Below are 18997 nucleotides of genomic sequence, written 5' to 3'. Positions count from 1 at the left end.
ATTACAACACCTAATCACTGTTTTGATTATTGTGTCGTTTATTTGGGAACTTTGGATTCACATTTGTTGCATCCGTAATTATGATTGTATGATTTGAAATATATTTGGATGTAATTTGCTCCCTCACTTGTTAAGGCAGTTAGATTTTATTTGTTCACTAGTATTTATTTTTGTAAACTTATAAGTTTTCTAGTGAATTGTTTTGCCTGAGGCACAACACAAATGTTTATATACTTGTGCATTATTTATTATGTCTTATTTTCTTAATTAAAATTTATATGTATGTTTATCTAATATATTATGTTGCATGTTATGAATAAGTGTTACAACACTTGCACACATCTAAATATGTTATACACGATATTAATATTTTTGTACTTTTATATTAAACAATTTTTCCAATATAGACAAAGTCCCTGATTCACTAAGTCTCCTTATAATGTTCAAGCTAGGCTGAGAGGTTGGATTAAGATGAGAGCTCGGGCTTGTTTGTGATCAGCTTCCCTGGTAGTTGCGAACCCAAGGATGACTTATAAAAGAGCACTCCTTCCCCCGGGTTGGTTCTTATCTCGACTTTTCTTATCTTTTCGATCTATATGCGAACCGAGTCCGAGAATGATATGAGGGCCCAAGGTATCACCAAAGGACTTTATAATGGCATTATTATTTCATTCACGGACTTTCTTTTTATGTATATCAGTTCTTTTGTAAAACATGATAGTGAAATTAATTGAATGTTGAATTTTTTTTTTAAAAAAAAAACATTATTTACCAAATCACTCCTTCGTACACATATAATATGAAAAGTTATAAAAATCATTATAAACATGGTTTGATTTGGTCCCTTGAGAAAATAAAATTTGGTCTTATTTCAATAAATTAGTGTTTTTGTTCGTTTTTAGTTATTTTTTCATTGTAATACTGAGTGGTACCAAATATGCGAGCAATGTTCATGTTAGCAGTTCACAACGCCTTTACAACAATGTTCAATATCATATTAGTAACATTCGACGTAGCTATGTTGGCATTCTGGCCAAGAAAATAATTAAAGTAGGAAACTCAACTAATTGGATTGAAATTAAATTTTGACTAAAATGTTTTTGCATACATAAAATATATTAAATAATTATAGGATCGGTTATTAAAGATGATGAATAAATGGCTATGAATTTGATGTATTTTAAAAATTATTTCAGTATATATATATTCATTCGATGCCTTTTATTTGCAAAGAGACGTACCTCTGTATCTATATATTTATTTATTATTAATTTTGAAAGAAGTACCACTTTAATTTTGGTCCCCTCCTATTCGCACTAGTTCACTTATGAAACATGAATTCGAACCAGCGAACTCTGGCTCATGATAACCGGCCTAGATCGATGATGTATAATAAGATTAAAAAATATTAATATTTCACGTCCGTTAAATTAAGTTTTTGATAGTTGTATATATAGATTTAGACTATTCTCTCTTATTGAGCTAGCTTTTGAGATTGAATTAAATACAAGTCTCAATCATAACATGATATCAGAACATAAACCCATTGTTATATGTTGAACTGTTCTATGGTCACCGGATAATATCTTATAATTCACGCTCTAGATGTCAATTCCTGGGCGTAAGGGGAGTGCGTTAAATGTCTCACACCGGTTGCATTAAATCATTGAGAGTTGTATACATGAACTTGGACATTTCTCTCATGTGCTAGCTTTTGAGGTTGAATCTAAATCTGAATCTTAACATGGTATCAGAGTATAAGTCCAACATTATGTATTGAACTACCTTATGAGGTACCTCATAATGTTTTGTAAACTTCACGCTCAACGGCTCTAGTAATTCATTTCAGGCCGTGAGGATGTGTGTTAAATGCCTAACATTCGTTATATTAATTCATTGAGAGTTGTATATATATAGAAATAGATAATCATGCCCTTTAAACTAGCTTTAACGTTAAGCTAAGTTCTAGTCTCAATCTTAACCATAAATATATAAACTAATAATTTTCAGTTGAATGCGAATATAGAAATGATAAATGGTAATTGAAATATAATTTTACTGATAGATTAAAACTAATATTTAATAATATTATTACATTTGTATGATATTTTTAAATTTCATTCTCATATATATCATTTCAATTTTTATTGTTACATATAACTCATGTTTATAATACTATATATTAAAATAGGATGTCTAAATAAAACAAAACTACTTACTTTTTTCATTGTTGAATATACATTGGAGATCACTAGGTAGAAGGTATAAAATAAACAAGGTTAGAAAATAGAAGTTTATACGTCGTATATAAAAACATATTTTTAATTAGCATGTATGATTAAAATTTCAAGCTTTCAGTCAAGCAATCATTGTCTTAAAATCAAATTATTAGTAAATTATTGTTGTTGACCGTCTGAACAGGCTGAAGTCAAACAATTGATAAAATATGCTTAATTACCTCTCTATTTTAATAGGGTAAGATAATAATATCTCTACTCTATATTAAATGTTCACTATAGGCCTTGTAATTGGCTCGTCATCGGAACTTGACAGGTCAATATATGTAATTACCAAGCTATTCATAAAAAAGAAAAAAAAAATATCTGAACTACGCTTATTTTATATTATATGTAAAAAATAATAATATATTTTTAATATGATATATGCTTTCCGAAAATTAAATTATTAAATGAAAAAGATTATTAATTATATAAGTACTAACTGTAAAAATATAGGTTTTGATTTTTAGTTAATGATTAATTTATCAAATCCTATCTTCATCAAGTACTGGGGCAATTTTGGAAAAAAATGTTATGTTGTTACGTAGATTTAATATGAGGTTCAAAAATACATAATGTAATCCAACAGCATTGAAATCTAGGAAAAATAGAAAATGATTAATTAAATGGTTTTAATGACATGAATTAATAATGATGTGCACGATCAGATGTTTAAAATAGGATTTTCTGTTAGAATGCATAAAACTGTGTTTTATAGGTTATTCGAAACGCGATCGAGGACCAGAGACCATATTAGAGAAAATATTTTTATTAAATAATTAATTTTAATTGTTTAATATGTGGTGTGTTTTAAATGAAATTTTCGAAAATGAGGTGTTTTTATACGCCGAGTCGTATTTTAAACAAGTATTCGATTTTCCATAAAAATAGAGACTTTTTAAAAACTCGGCTAATATTTTTACGAACTTTCTTGAGCAAAATATTTTAAATATTAACTAATGGGCCCAGTATATAATGTTAATGGACCTAAACTTACACCACTTGTTATACATCAAATTTTAAAGCCCTAAACCCCAACCAAAACCACACAACTCATGCACACAACACACACAAGGACTCCTACCAGCCAAGACAAAGCACACACGAGAAATATTGAAGGGGAAGGTCACGGTTTTGAAGAAAAACCATCATAGGGTCTTCTCTTCGTCGACGTCCTCGCATCACCAAGTTATTTCGTGCGTAATAAACGCAAAGGCACGCCTTAATCTCTTTTTTCTCATCTATCACACTACATTATATTTTTGATGCACTCTTTCATGATAAACATAAAACACTACCTTATATTTTCGTTTTTATGGCTTTATATGCATAAAACTAGAGTTTTACTTTTTTAGAACTCTTTCTAATGATGCACAAAGGGGCTGTCATGGTAGGAGAACTTGAAAGGATGTTTTTCCATGTGATTAAAGACCCTTAGGAGCATGGTTGAAGGATGGAAAAGGAGGGAAACTAGGTTGAACGAAAATTCTGTTCTATGGGGACTAGGGTTTTGGCTAATTCATCCTTGATGGCCACGGCTTACAGTTGCTGTTAGGGTGTGTCCAGGAGACCACAAAGGGATGTAGGGTGGTTCAAAGAGGGCTGCACGATGTTAGATTCGAAGGGCTAGGTGATCGCGTGAACTTGGGGCCGCGTATGGCTTGGGGAGTTGCGATTTTGAGGCTAGGTGTGTTAGGGTTGTTAGGTTCGGTCCAGGGGCTTGCTATGGGCACGGTCATAGTCTTAGGGTGGTGGTCTAGGGTATGGTCGTGGAGGAGATGGGCTAGGGCAGAAGGTTTCAAGGGTAGAAGGCCAGGGTTTTTCGAAAATCGGAGCAAGGGTCCAGTAAATGATCTAGGCTGGTCCGACGGTTTGATGGGCTTGACTTGGATTGTATATGGTTTAGTTAGGTGTTAGTAAGCTTTAATTCAAATTTGGTAAGTTTTGGTTAAGATGCAAGTCAATACGAGTCAAAATTGAGATGTACGTTTAAGTTTTAAAAACAAATAGGGAAATTGATCGAAGGGCTTAATTTATGTCTAAAAAATATTTATGGGTTATTTTAAGGTGATATGTTAAGTTTGGAATGATTTGGGTCATCGTTTTAAGGTCTAAGGACAAAGTTGGAAAGTATGGATTTCAGTAGCAAAACGGCCATTTTACATCTGAAATTTTTTAGACATCGATACCCTGAATGCTATAATAAATATTAAAATATTTATGGAATTTTATTAATGAAACGTTAATACTAAAAGATATGTTGCATGATTGGTTTAACAGAAAAATGATTTACATGCATATGAATTTTTATAAGTGATGAAAATATGAAAAGTTGGAGGTTAATTGATTGTGACTAATACGATGATACGATGATATGTAAGGTCAAGGCTCAGTTGACGGGTGAGAGTGTCGTTGATGTCGTCGTCGCCCAGTACCGTGTAATACGTAGACGGATCCATCGACCTACATGTAATGTGAAAGTCATAATTGAGGATCTAAATTCAATAAAAAAGAAAACGTATACATATATGATGAAATGAAATATAATATGATATGTTGAAAGAAAAACATTAAAGTTTATGTTCATGAAAAGCTACTTTATTAAAGGTAATTTCACTGTTGCTTGTGAATGTATATGTATTACTTGCTATCATGGTTAAGATTTACTGAGTCAATAGATTCACTAGGTGTGATCGATGCAGGTGAGCTTGATAATAATGGAGGTTTTGATGGTTGATCTTGCTGGACTGAAGGTACATACAACCCGATGATCGTCGTTAGTTTTTCGCAAATAAAATAAGTTTATGATTCATGATTACTTAAATATTTTTATGACTTATGATACTTTTGAGAGGTTTTTGAGAGGATGTTAGAGTTATATTATTTTCTGAAATAATGTTCGTTTAGATTGTTGATGTTTTACGACTTTATGTGTTCGTTTAGGTTGTTGATGTTTTACGACTTTATACTTTTAATTACTTTATTTGGATTTTCAAGTAATAGTTGGTTGGTTTATTTTAAACAGTGCAAAATATTCATATTTTAAATTCTTAGTATTTCGGCTGAATGAATTAGAAGGAAAAAAATTAGTACTTTTTAAGAAAAATGAGTAGTGGACGTTTCATAATGTCTGTCACTTTATCTAAAGTTATAGTAAGTCGTAACAGTAAATTCAAAATTTAAAACTATACAGCAGTCCAAGTGCACGAGTCGAGCACTTTCGTAAAATTATTGCGCTTTGGTTCACAGGTTGGGTGTTGTTTGCTTGTTTTAGGTTCTATCATAAAGTTGGGTCGAATTTGACAAATCTTCCAATAGTAAACCAAAACCATCATTGATTGAAATAGAGTATGAAGCCATAGAAACACACTCCATGTTCCAAGCAATAAAAATCTTGTTTAAGTACTCGTAAAAACTGAGAAGAAGTAAAAACTAATAAACAAACAGGGATTGAATGTGTCTCTCTTAAATATATGTACAAATAAAAAAACTCACTTATACAGAATGTTAGGCATATATGTCAAATGGATTCACAATAAACAATCATCAAACGCGATTGAAAAAAAAAAAAAAGAAATGAAAAGAAAGGGTGGATTACTCATGTTGAATAGAAATACAAACATTGATAATTTTGTCATGATCCAATTGTTTTCGAACGAGGAACGAAAGAAGAGACAATTGATCCCAATCCGAGAGAACCATGACAATTTTTTTTTTATTGAAAATATAATAAATGGGCTTGTAGTCATAAAAAATTTCAGTCAATTTTATGATAATATTTTTCCTACATCATGTAGCATATGGGTAAGTTTGATGCTACCCCGGCACATTTTCTTATGGTACATTTAATGGTAGACATTTATTATCATGTATGGGAGTAGAGTTAAAAAAAATATAATCAATAAATTACAAGATTAAAATGAGAAACAACAATATTTTTGTCGGTTTTTTTCTAAAATTTATTTTTATATCTCACAATATGGTCATGTTTTCACTTCAATTTTTGTCTCTCTAAAAAAATACCAAGTATTTTATTATATTTTTATATGACATATTATTATTTTACAACATTTAACTATTCTTACAATTTTTAAAAATCAATTACCAGACAAAATAATTTACACTACTTGATCACTATGATAATTATATTTAAAAAAAAATTCAAGCAATTCATGTTTTTAAAAAAATCTTCGTAAATGCTGAAAAAAATACAAAATATACCCTAATTATTTAAATTAATTATCAAGTTTTTTTTCATAAACCAGAATATTGACATATCTTTGGAAAGATCCTTCTGAAATATTTGTCACAAATGTGTGAGAATGACACTTAGCCAACAGGTTATGGCCCAAATAAAAAATGTATCAGCCCAAATATCTTTAGCCAGGCCCAACAATTTCATTTGTTTGAAGTGAATCCGATCTGGTAATAATCACACGACCCGAATCTATGTTATATACATACGGGTCCGAGAATTAATTTTTACCAAAATATCATATTTATTTATATAAACAATTTTTTTTCATTTAATTTATTCATAACTAGAATATCTAATACACTTTAAAAATTCAAAAATTCACATATTATCTCTATAAATCATATATTTAATATAATTACATTATTCTTATGCAAATAATAATTAAAAATAATAACAAAATTTTATAAATCGACTCAATCTTTTAGTTATCATAATTATTCATATATGTAATAATTATTATTTTATAATTTGAAATTAGAGTCACTTAACTGTAATATTTAATTCAAGATTGAATTTGATTTGCAGTAATATCAAAATATTTGAGATTTTAAGATTATTCAAGCATGAACGGAGATGGATCATTGAATTCGAATAGGTGCTAAAAAAATTGATATAAATGAAAGACAATGGAATGACTGATTGTTGTTTAATTTTTTTATATTTTTTAAATACAATAACAAGATATATATATATATATATATATATATATATATATATATATATATATATATATATATATATCTTGAGTTCATGTTCAACTGGAAGTAAAATAAAAAAACAGGAAAATAAACATACGTGAGAGCAAAAACTTGAGAATTGCTCCCTACAGCTTAGAGTACCAAGTTTGAAGTTTCATCGTATTTCTATATATGAAAAACTACGGTAGAAGACGGGCAATGATTTAATTTAAGGGGGAAGAACATCATTTTATTAGCAGTAGGTTTCTTGTGAGACGGTCTCACGAATCTTTATATGTGAGACGGGTCAACCTATTGATATTCACAATAAAGTAATATTTTTAGCATAAAAAATAATATTTTTTCATAGATGAATCAAATAAGAGATTCGTATTATAAAATACGATATATGAGACCGTCTCATGTAAATTTTTATCTTTTATGATATCTAAAAAATTAATGATAGATAACAGGCATGCACGAAGCAGCGAAAGAGTGGGACCCAGTCAACGAATGTGAAAGAGCGCCCGTTTAGTACGGATCGGAGGCTTCGGGCCACCCCATTTCAGGAACCCCGCAGGCACACCTCGCCGGCGGCGTACCGTTGCCAAATCCTCGTTTCCCCCAACTTGGGGTGGGGGGTTAACATATTGTTTTAGTATGTCTTTGAAATATTTTTCCTTCTTTTGTCAAAATAAGACTAGCGATCTTTGTTTTATGCGCCATAAAAAATAATAGAAAAAATAAAGGAAAAAAACAAGAGAAAGAGGCGCAAAGAAGGCCCCCGAGAGTTTTTTCCCCCTCTTTCCCTTCTTTCAGAGAGAGATGGTCGAAGAGAGTTTCCACCTCTGAGATCATCCTCAAAAGGGCAGGCAAAAAATTCTATTAGGAACTCTTCTGCATTTTAACGTTTATCAGTTATTAACCATTTTTTAATCTGTAAACGGTTTCCAAGCTGCCATTTTGAATCCCAAAGAGCAAATTTTTCATATAATTTTTCAACGTTATTACCACCGTGTGTGACCCTTTTTCCAGCTCTCTGCATTTTCTTGGAAACAATCTGTCTAACTGTATCATAACTGACCGTCCTTTTGTCCCTCCTTATCATATTGGTGAGTTTTTACCTTGCATTGCTTTATGTTTCATGTTTTGCTTTCTCAAGAGATTGCTTATTCCAAAGGTTATTCTTTTCTGGCTCTTATTTACTTTTGTACTTTAGGCCTTTGTTGCTTTCTGTTTTTTCGTAAAGGGTTGTGGAATACTCTTGTTTTCATTGTCAAAAAAAAAAAAAAACTCTTGTTAAGAACCAATATTTTGTAATATTTGACAATTTTTTTTTGGCATTCCCCAGCTGAGATTTAATTCTTGGAGATAGTTCGTTCGGGCAGATTCTGCAATTCTTCATGAAAGCGGAAGTGCTTTAGAGAAAACTACAAGATAGTTGAAGATGAGAGACCCCAATTCGGTTGATTGGTTCAAGAGGGCTAATAGAGATTCTTTTATTTGTTATGTTGTTTGTGTCTGCTAGGGAATCTGTGTGCATACGTATCTGAATTCTGTGCTGTATTGTTGGTAGTTTGTCCGAGTAATCGTATATTGCTCGGAGGGTTATTTGCACCATAAAGCTGGCGATATTGTGTCGCATCGTGTCTAGAGTCCTGGCTGTTGGTGTAAATCCAAACCGCCTCCGCCACTGTGACGAATGTTCGACGAGAGATGGATGTTAGTTGGACTGTTTATGGGACTCAATTGATATCTTTAGCGTTTTTTGTTCTTCTTTTGGAAATTCATGGATGTTGGTCCCTCAATTCTGAAGGTAATAAAGGATTATTCATATTGAATTCACTGTAGTAGCTGGTTTTGAGTTTGTTGCTTGTTTTGACTTTGTTTACTTGGATAAACGGAAATTCAGGATTAGCATTGTTGCAATTTCGAGCAAAGGTGGAGTTTGACCCGTTTGGAATTTTGACAAATTGGAATCCTGATGACTGTGACCCGTGCATGTGGTCAGGCGTTTATTGTCTCGATGGGAAAGTGTTTACATTGTGAGTCATTGATGTATTCTAAACTTTCATGATAATGAAGTGAGAGTCTAAGGGAATTTAGTCACATTATGGTGAAATTTTTTGATGTTAATTGAAGTTCTTGTACGTTCTTTAATTCATTAAGATTACTTGTTGCATAGAGATCTCAATGGGCATGACTTGAAGGGCGTGTTGGGACCAGAGCTTGGAAGTCTTACTAATTTAAGATTTCTGTGAGTTTTGATTCTGTTTCTATACTGTTATTCCAATCTTTGAGTTCATATTTGCATGTGTGAACTATGGTGACTTCATTTAATCTCTGTTGCTTCTTACAGACTAAGTTACCTGTTAACTTGACATTTTTTAATCTTGAATTGGTCATGCATGTTTCTATGATTTTAGTAGATCAATATGTTGTGCATTACATTTCTATAAAAATTTTCTTTCAAACTCTGTCAATATCCTTGGTTAATTTCTTCCAACTGAGTCACCAGTGGCCTATCCAAGAACCGTTTCTCTGGCACGATCCCGCATGAGTTTGGAAGGCTTATGGATCTCGAAATTTTGGACTTGAGGCATAACAACTTGACTGGAACCATTCCTGCAGAATTAGGAGGGTTACATTCACTAAGAAGCTTGTAAGCATAATCTTTTGATTTCATTTCATCTTCAACCTCCTCAACATAATTAATTATCTCAAGTTTTCGGGAAACTTCACTTCATTGTTCTAGGTTGTTATGTGATAATAAATTTGAAGGAAGCATTCCTGTGGAGATTGGGAAGCTTAGTTTGCTTACTGATGTACAATTTGACGAAAACCTTACAATTGATGCTTCTGGAATTGGATGTATTAACAGAAAAATCGGGCTCTGGTGAGATATTTACTACAGCATTGTCACCCTAACATATCATCGTTAGTTATGTGATGTATTGTCCCCTGTTTTCGAACTGTATTTCTGATGTATAAATAGAATGATAACTATACTATTAACTCATATGTGATTCCAATCCAATTTATGGATCCCATTCTTTTGAATGTTTTTTTAGGAATCTTTTGAATGTTTTCTTGATAACATTTTGGTGCACATGTTGAGCAGCATGTGGCAGAGTTTTGCAAAACACTTGCATGAATCAGATTCCTTCCAGCTACAAATTAAAGGGGCCATTATACATTACCTCAATCAGTTCCCACTGTAAGCAGTCATCTTTTGTGATCATTATGCTAGTTTTTCTTAATTCCTTTACATCTTATTAACGGAGAAGTATTACCATTTATCAAGGTTCAAGTTCAGAAGCGAGCGGCTCGATCATGCTGATGACAGTTGTGACGATCTAACAAGTGAGTGACAGTGTTTTTTCTTGCTCGGCATTAGCAATTCCCCAATGAAACATGTTCATATTTGTTCTTTTGTTTTCTAGGTTCATATAAGTCAGGTATAGTCCATAATTTCAAGAGTCAGGTAAATAATATACGTCGAAGACTAGCCGAACAGCCAAGTAATCTTGCTGCTATTCCACCCAATATTGAAACGCCAGCCTTTTTGGACCCAGACATTACTCTTCCGAGCAGAAGTAGTGGGTCGTTTCCAGCTATTCCAAATAGGAAGAAACTTTCTCCTCCTCCCGCATCCTCACCCACTGTACCTCAAGAACACGCGCCCTCCGACCCAATCAATCCTAGTGCTGTTAGTCAATCAACCAACAAAAAGTCTTCCACTGATGGAAAATCCGAGACTTCATTTAAGCTTCTGATTGGAATTTCATGCGCTGTTTTTTTGCTCATGGTGGTTGTGGCCTTATTTTTCATCTGCAAAAGCCGAGCAGCAAGAAATATCGGTCCTTGGAAGACTGGATTGAGTGGGCAATTGCAGAAAGCTTTCATTACAGGTATGCTTATCCAGTTTAGATTTGCTGATTTTAAGATTCTGTACTTTTATGTATGATAGTTGGAAGTGATAACCACTGTTTAAAATCCGTTATTTCTATTAACTTCAGTGTGTATTCAAGTTAATTTTCTTCATTTTAGGGGTCCCTAAGCTGAACAGAGCTGAGCTTGAAACTGCATGTGAAGATTTCAGCAACATCATTATTACTTATGAAGGCAGCGCAATAGTATATAAGGGTACACTCTCCAGTGGGGTGGAAATTGCTGTTGTTTCGACTGTTATACAATCTTTAAAAGACTGGTCGAAGCGTTCAGAATTGGCATTCAGAAAGAAGGTCATTTACATTTTATTGCATTAATGCGACAGTTATCAATGTTAAACTGTGACTATCATCTTCAATTCATTACTGTCCTAAATTATTCGGTGCTTTTTTAATTTGTTTCGCCATGACTACAAGATCGATAGCTTGTCACGAGTGAACCACAAGAATTTCGTTAATCTAATCGGGTACTGTGAGGAGGATGAACCCTTTACTAGAATGATGGTCTTCGAGTATGCTCCAAATGGCAGGCTTTTCGAGCATCTGCATGGTAATACTAGTCTTCTGCAAATGTATTTACCTTATTACAAGCAGTTCTGAACTTGTACTTTCTTTAATCAGTTGAAGAAGTAGAACACCTCGACTGGAATACGAGGATGCGAGTAATCATGGGGACTGCGTATTGCCTTCAGTACATGCACGACCTCAAACCACCAATAGTTCATTACAACCTGAATTCGAGTGAAATACTTTTGACAGATGATTATGCAGCTAAAGTATGTTTCTTCATTATTTTCAAATCATATGCATTATTCTTGAGATAGTACAAGCAAGCAGCAATTGAACGTGAAACCAATTTGTTTCTTAACCAGAAAAGAAAATCTAATTGTGGCAGATTGCCGATATCAGTTTCTGGGCAGAACTTGTAGCCAAGTCGATGAACCATGCCGAAAATGGAACGGAGCATTCCCGACTGCCACCACCTGCCGATGTGGGAAAAAACATGCAAAGTTTTGGAATCTTATTGCTCGAAATAATATCTGGGAAGCTCCCTCACTCTGAAGAGCAAGGACATCTTGAAAACTGGGTTAGTATCTGTATAACTCTGTTAGTGTCTCTTCTCCAACTCCATGCAGATCTAGAGCCTCCCTGAAATCATCCCCTCCACTAAATTCCAACTGCATTTCTATATATATCTCTTCCCATATGCAGTTTTGTTGGATTTTTAATATCAATACAAACAATCTCAACCCTTCATATAGATGAAAATATGTAGAGACTAAAATGGTAGGAATATTTATCCTAAAATAAATCATCATTAAACGATATTAAAAGTAGGGAAAATTGCAATTTTAGTAAGGTGGTCTAATTTGGTTTTTGATCCTGCAATTTGTGAAAGTTTGGTTTTATTCACTAACTCTAATTTTATTTTACTTTGGTTTTTTTTTTTTATCAGAAACCATGAAGTCCGTCAGATATTTGCTTATTTGACATTGATTGTCTCCAACGAGTCTCATGTGACAAGAATAAAAACATATTAAGCACATTAAAATATACATAAACAAAAATTATCGGAAACAACAAATTTTTTTCTCTAATTTTTATTTATTATTCTCGCACATGTCATCAGCACAAAGTAAACCTTCAGTAGTTTCGGGAAAAAAAAGACTAAACAATAAAAAACCAAATTATTGTATGAAAACTTAACTTTAACATATTATATGACTAAAACCGAAAACACGTCAAGTTTCAACAAGACTAAAATTACCATTTTTTCTTAAAAATATATCATAAGTAATACATAGTAACAATAATCTGATCTCTTATGTTCTTATATTTCTTTAACTTCAATATTTTGCATAAAAATGTTTTCAGGCTGCTCAATACTTGAACGACAAGAAAACAATCAGCTACTTGATCGACCCAACCCTGAAGGCGTTCAAAGATGAGGAGCTCGATGTCGTGTGCGAAGTAATACAAAGCTGCATCCAACAAGATTCGAGGAAACGACCTTGCATGAAAGAACTGATTCAGAAACTGCGGAAAGCAATCGATATATCACCGGAAGCAGCAACTCCAAGGCTTTCTCCTCTTTGGTGGGCTGAGCTTGAGATTTTATCTGCAGAAGCAGCTTGATTTCACACATGGATTATTTTAATTTACAACATTCATTTGTGTGTGTATATATCTACAATTTACAGTGTCTTATCTCTTGGTTGCTTCAGATAAGGGTCTGTTAAAGAAAAATATTCCATTCCTACGATTATTCTTTGCGATTCATATTAGTTTTTCTTTGACAGAAATGGTTATAAATGTCCATTTATACTACTTCTTTGGAATCTTCAAATTATTTCAGGCACTGTTTCTTTTATTCTTATATTTCCAGAAACGTTCGTGTGTCGTGTAGTTGTATTATCCAACTCAAATATATCGCTGATTGTGATATTTTACGCTGTATACTTTGTTATTTATTAAATATTAAAGATATATATCTATCTATCAATTAAAATAGTGAATTTAATTATATAAATTGATTTGAACACTTTTTGAGTCATATAGAATTGAGAATTGAGAATTGAGAATTGTGCAGTGAGCTCGTGGAAATGCAAAAGAGAATCCATGCAGATTTTGAAACTGGTGAAAACGGTTTTACTCCTAATTTCAACTGGGAAACGTCTACTCGACATAGAGTGTGTGCGACGTACAAATTTCCAAAGGAATATTATTGTAATATGTCGAAGACACAATATTTTGCGTACTTTTATTGAATTTAATAATTAATTAAAATAAAGAAAGGTTTGAGGTAGGTTAAAAAATGTCATGACCCAAAGTATTGTCTCTGTCGTACTCAAATGTTATAATATGTGCATAAAAAATTAAATTTTTAGAATATATAGTTTTGCTAGTTAGTTATCGAATAAAACTATATATAATATTGTCACAGCTTTATTGGATTAACATTATATTAAACTTGAAAGCTAAATATTCCATAGCAACAGTAGAGCACTAACCTATGCTTATTGAGTCCACCTACCACCTATCATTGCACATAACTAAACTCTCCTTCTTGATCCCCCATTTCCTCGTCTGGATCTGAAGCATGGACATAGCAGCCAAAAGATCTACGCACTGTCTCGGGGTCAACACGTCCAAAACCCCTTTCAGTGTCTTCAGCCGCACGCAATCCGCCATTTTCATCACCTTTTCCAGCCCCTCCAGCATCCCTTTCAGCGCTAACTCAACCAACTCATTCACCTTTTCCACTGCCTCCGCGCCACCATTCTTCTTGGCCTGAATCTCCAGCTTCACCAGCTCCACCATCTTCCTGTCTGCCACCGACACCTGCTGCCTCTCCATCTCCCTTTCCACCCTCTCTTCCTCCACCCCGATCTTAACCTCAAAGCCTCGATCATCTTCACCTGATCATCCGTCATCCCACGTAAACTCCCCGCAGACTGCCGCTCCGCCTTACGTAGAGTGTCGACTAATCGAAAAGCCATCGAAGGCTTCCACCCGGTGATCCATAGATATGCATTCTCCAGTGGGCTCAACCAAACTGGATTGAAGAAAGCCAGTACATCTTCGTGAGCCAACGCCCATTTGATCATGTAGAGTTCCTTGTGGTGTGCCGTAAATTTATTCACTATAGCTTCATAACCTGTTTCTTGATGACGGTCCCTCGACACCAGAAGAAGAATTTTTAGATCATCTTCAAGTTGGCGCATCCATTTCTCGTAGTAATCTGAGAACTTATTGGCAACCTGGATACTCATCTTCTGATTAAGACGACGCACGTAGACAATACAATACGGAGTAGAATCTAGGAAAGTTTTATCGTTTCGGTTCAAGTGTATATGTATCTTTACACAAATTATATAGGTGCGTTGTTCGGGGAATAGTGTAACCAGATGTAGCGTGGAGAATTAAGCCACGACGCAAATGAGTAGCTTTGCAGGTTGGCGTGGCTTGTGCATGGCTGACGCTCACTAATTAATTAAACCAACGTCCCTTCACAAACACGAAGAGTTGCGTGATTTGCCATAAACGTGTGTCGGAGTAACTTGTCATTAATTCGAACAGCCGAAGACAGATAATAATAACTAGTGAATTTTGGTATTTTTTATATTTAATTTGTTTTATTATTTAACTAAAAATAATGTGATAAATTAATGAATAAGATACTATAATTTAAAATGTCATGGCACTGATTGTTCTGTGCCTATGATAAGTATATAATAAATTATGAGATGTTGATATTTATATTTCATTTTTTATTATTTGTATTTCATTTATGAATAAATTTGAATATATTTTATATAATAAATAAAGTGTAGATAACATAAAATAGAAAGTAAATATCAATTCTTTAAATTATATTGTATTATATGTGTTGTGTGTGTTAATATGTTATATGAATCGTTAATATTTTTAAAACAGTTCTATTCCAGTAAAATAGAGATTCCGTTAAAATAGAGATTCTTATCATAATAATTATATAATAATTTTGCATAAAGATTAATATTTCAATATTTATCACGTCACCTATATTAATATAGATACTAAATCTGGATAAGATACAATTTCATGATACTATTTGTATGACAACATAATATATAATATTCGACACCCCAACATATCATCATATTTTGATGTAAATTTTGCATCAATTATTAAAAGGCGGTTTTCGTGTTTGGATGACAGCTAAAGATCAATTTCATGAAAATCTTATATTCATTGAAGAGGTTCTATTACGTGGAAAAGTTATTTAATAAAACTTTAACTGTAGCTGGTTGTGATCATGTAGAGCCATTTTTTTTTATCTTATTTTTGTGTCACTGTCAAGAAAAAATACTGACACATTAATTGAACGAGCCCAATGCAAAAAAATAAAATGCACTATTGAGTCCATGAATGATAAATCATAGATCGAATCATCGAATCGAAAAAAATTGGGTACTATCATATAGCTTTGTATCGGCTAAGTTTATGTTAGAGACCAGCGAACTCGATCCGCTGACATCTACAGCAGCGTAAAACACCGTCTCTCATGCCCCTGTCTGATTTTACCATAGAGGCCAACTGATAGACAGTAACTCCCCACCGAACATAGCTTACAACTTTCATCATATTGTGATCTCCAAAAAATGAGATTTGTGTTGATTCTTTCCCCAACTAACAAAGAGATCTTGGCATATGTATCTTGTAAGAAGGTCTTACAGATCTTTATTCATGATACGGGTAAACTTTGTCTATATTTACAATAAAAAGCAATACTTTTGACATAAAAAGTAAAATATTTCATAAGTGACCCGACCCATATAGAATATTATCTCCCAAAATTGACTGTAAGACCGTTTCCCATGAATTTTTGTACAAGTATAATAATCATCTCTAACTGATTTACTTAAATCTTACTTTTGGTTAACAGTAGTTTTTATCATTTATTTATAAATTTAATAATATAATTGCAATTAAATTTTATATAAATATCATATTATTAAAAATATAATTATAATTATCTTTAAATGGTTTATTAAATTCTGTATCATACTAATTAACACACATAAAATTTTCAATTGTGTGTGAATGTATAAATATTTTTTAATAATTTGAATGTTTAATGACAAATTTTTTAATTAGGATATAATAAATTAAGTGTTGAGTTTTTACGACAAACCAAAAAATTTATCTAAAATACATATATAGTTTAACAGACTGTTTAAGTACATGTAGAAAAAATATGACAAAGAAATATCCCTTTTGCCTACAAATGATATTTTAAATTTTAAGGATAAATAATTTGTATATATAGCAGATGTTGTTTCTTGTTAATTTCATGTCTTTTAAAATAAAAATTTGAACTTCACAATTTTTCTCGCTACAAATAAATCTTTTTCTAAATAAAAATTTAAAATTATAATAAAATTTTATAAATCAACTCGATCGATCATGATAATAATTTATATATAATAAGCATTATTTTATACATACATAATCTAGTTTATATGATGCATTTATTAATATAATTTGCACGCACACACTCATTCACTAGTGTATAATAAAAAATTAATTTATTAAGAATATCTGGTATCATTGTTATTTTTTGTTTTTGTTTTCTAATTTTTATTATTTCAAATTGTAAATTAATCACATATGAACTTTTATAGTTATAGTAGGATCATATTAACTTTCAACTTAGTTAAAAATCGGCTTAGATTTGGAAAATCGTTAGATATATATTTATTTTAATTAAAAGTGGAATTCGTATATAAATCACAAAAAGAATAATTGAAATGCATAGCTATGGTGGTAATAGTGTATGAAACCAGATGAGAGAGAATGTGTCAGCTATGCGACCCATACGTGCTGGTCTTTGCTTCATCCACCAATGATCTCAATTACATGCATTGTTTCTGTTTATATAATTTTAATATGTTGTTTATTAACCGTATTTTTCTTTGTGTTTACTATTGAGGTGACACCTAATAAACGTAATGAAACATATCAAAATTGTATATTCACTATATGAGTATCACCTCAATGGCGGATACAAGTAGATATAGTTGATGAACATCAATTTCACAAGCTCGTAAAGAAGTCAGTTGGTTTGCACGATCGAAAGAGTTGATCCACGATCTATGATTGATGATCGTGGAAGGTGACTAGAACTACTCGGAAGAGTTGAAAAAAAACCATCAACAAGGATCAGAAGAAGCCTATCACAAACTTATCATCAAAAAGCTACAAAAACAAACCTTTGCAAATTTTCTCAATTAATTGTTCACTTATTTCCATTTTCAGTTGTTGAATTCTTTGAGTTTTTTCAGCATAGTCTTCTAGTTTTCTTGTAAAAAGGTTTCTTAAATTCATAATAACATAATTAAATTTGATGTTGTTCATGGATCATTTCTGCAACTTTTACTATATTTCTCGACCGAATTCTTAATTAGTTTTGAAGTCATACCGAGAAAATTATAATGAATGGTCGAATAGGGACACAAAAGTTTTGATCATAGAAGTCAGATTAATCACAAACTTGGCACGATCACGTGCCTGACATGTCGCACAAATTTCTGTGCAAACAGATTTTGGCACACTCGGTAGGACATGATGCATCCAAAGCATACAAAAAAGCATGAAGAAATTCCCCATTCTCAAGAGACGAAACATCGTTCACAAGTTGAAGATACTGATGGTGGCGGAAGATCAGTCGAACAACTTGTACACAAGTTCATCTTCTGTTGACTAGGAAATTTCCGAGAACATTATGATGTCTCAGGAGAAAAACATACACAGTGAACTCGGAGGAATGACTGATGCTTTTACTACTGCCATGAAAAACTTTTATTGCAAAGATGAGAGAGTGGAAGAGATTTCCCAAGAAAAAATCATCAGTGGATGACAAACTCAAATACACTGATGCTAAGCAGTTCGTGGATCAGGGCCAAGGATCGAAGAATTCTCAAGCAGGCAAAGCTCGTCGTTTAGAGAAATAATTGATTTTGGTCTCTCCTAGGGAAGACAAGTATAGTCCTCCCCACAAGAGAGAGGATGAGTCGTGGACAATGCAGCCAAACCTTAATAATGGTAAACAAATGATCAATCAAGTTTTTGTTGTGACATCTCCTATTATGCAGCTTGAAATGTATGAAGACAGAAGAATGCAAGGAATGTCAATGCCGAATTAGAGAATTAATACTTGGGGGCAGAGTATCCTCCACATCCATTAAGGCAAACTCATGTATTAGATTTTGAAACTGTACGTGACATCATTCAAGAGTTGTATGGCCCAGGGATGAGGCCAATCAACCAACCAGAGTTTCAAAAACCGAA

General features: G+C 32.6%; 1 protein-coding gene and 1 pseudogene across 2 annotated transcripts; one reads left to right on the top strand and one right to left on the bottom strand.

The window, feature by feature from the left end:
• The first annotated feature begins 7702 nt into the window (after positions 1-7702).
• Positions 7703-13514, top strand: LOC140838749 (protein MALE DISCOVERER 2-like). Of its 2 annotated transcripts, none has more exons than XM_073205277.1 (14): positions 7703-7872; positions 8566-9030; positions 9127-9259; positions 9400-9471; positions 9733-9876; positions 9970-10110; positions 10336-10431; positions 10519-10577; positions 10658-11125; positions 11265-11458; positions 11582-11714; positions 11786-11940; positions 12060-12251; positions 13040-13514. In XM_073205277.1, the coding sequence occupies exons 2-14, from the start codon at positions 8931-8933 to the stop codon at positions 13298-13300; spliced, it is 2148 nt and encodes a 715-aa protein (XP_073061378.1). In that variant the 5' UTR covers positions 7703-7872; positions 8566-8930; the 3' UTR covers positions 13301-13514. The 2 variants fall into 2 exon arrangements, with proteins under 2 accessions (XP_073061378.1, XP_073061377.1); XM_073205276.1 differs by lacking the exon at positions 7703-7872 and adding an exon at positions 7927-8326.
• On the bottom strand, positions 13181-15032 carry LOC140838750 (protein DOG1-like 4; annotated as a pseudogene).
• Between the last annotated feature and the right edge of the window lie 3965 nt (positions 15033-18997).

Source organism: Primulina eburnea, chromosome 8 (assembly GCF_022965805.1).
Source record: "Primulina eburnea isolate SZY01 chromosome 8, ASM2296580v1, whole genome shotgun sequence".
Taxonomy (NCBI): domain Eukaryota; kingdom Viridiplantae; phylum Streptophyta; class Magnoliopsida; order Lamiales; family Gesneriaceae; genus Primulina; species Primulina eburnea.
This window is presented reverse-complemented; position numbering and strand designations above follow the sequence as displayed.

What these genes read in the sequence shown, in the direction of transcription:
- LOC140838749 (XM_073205277.1), top strand. Translation starts at nt 8,931, where the DNA reads ATGGATGTTAGTTGGACTGTTTATGGGACTCAATTGATATCTTTAGCG. An exon ending in GCAGAAAGCTTTCATTACAG is followed by an intron (nt 11,126 to 11,264) that starts GTATGCTTATCC and finishes TCTTCATTTTAG; the next exon opens with GGGTCCCTAAGCTGAACAGA. An exon ending in AAGGACATCTTGAAAACTGG is followed by an intron (nt 12,252 to 13,039) that starts GTTAGTATCTGT and finishes AAATGTTTTCAG; the next exon opens with GCTGCTCAATACTTGAACGA.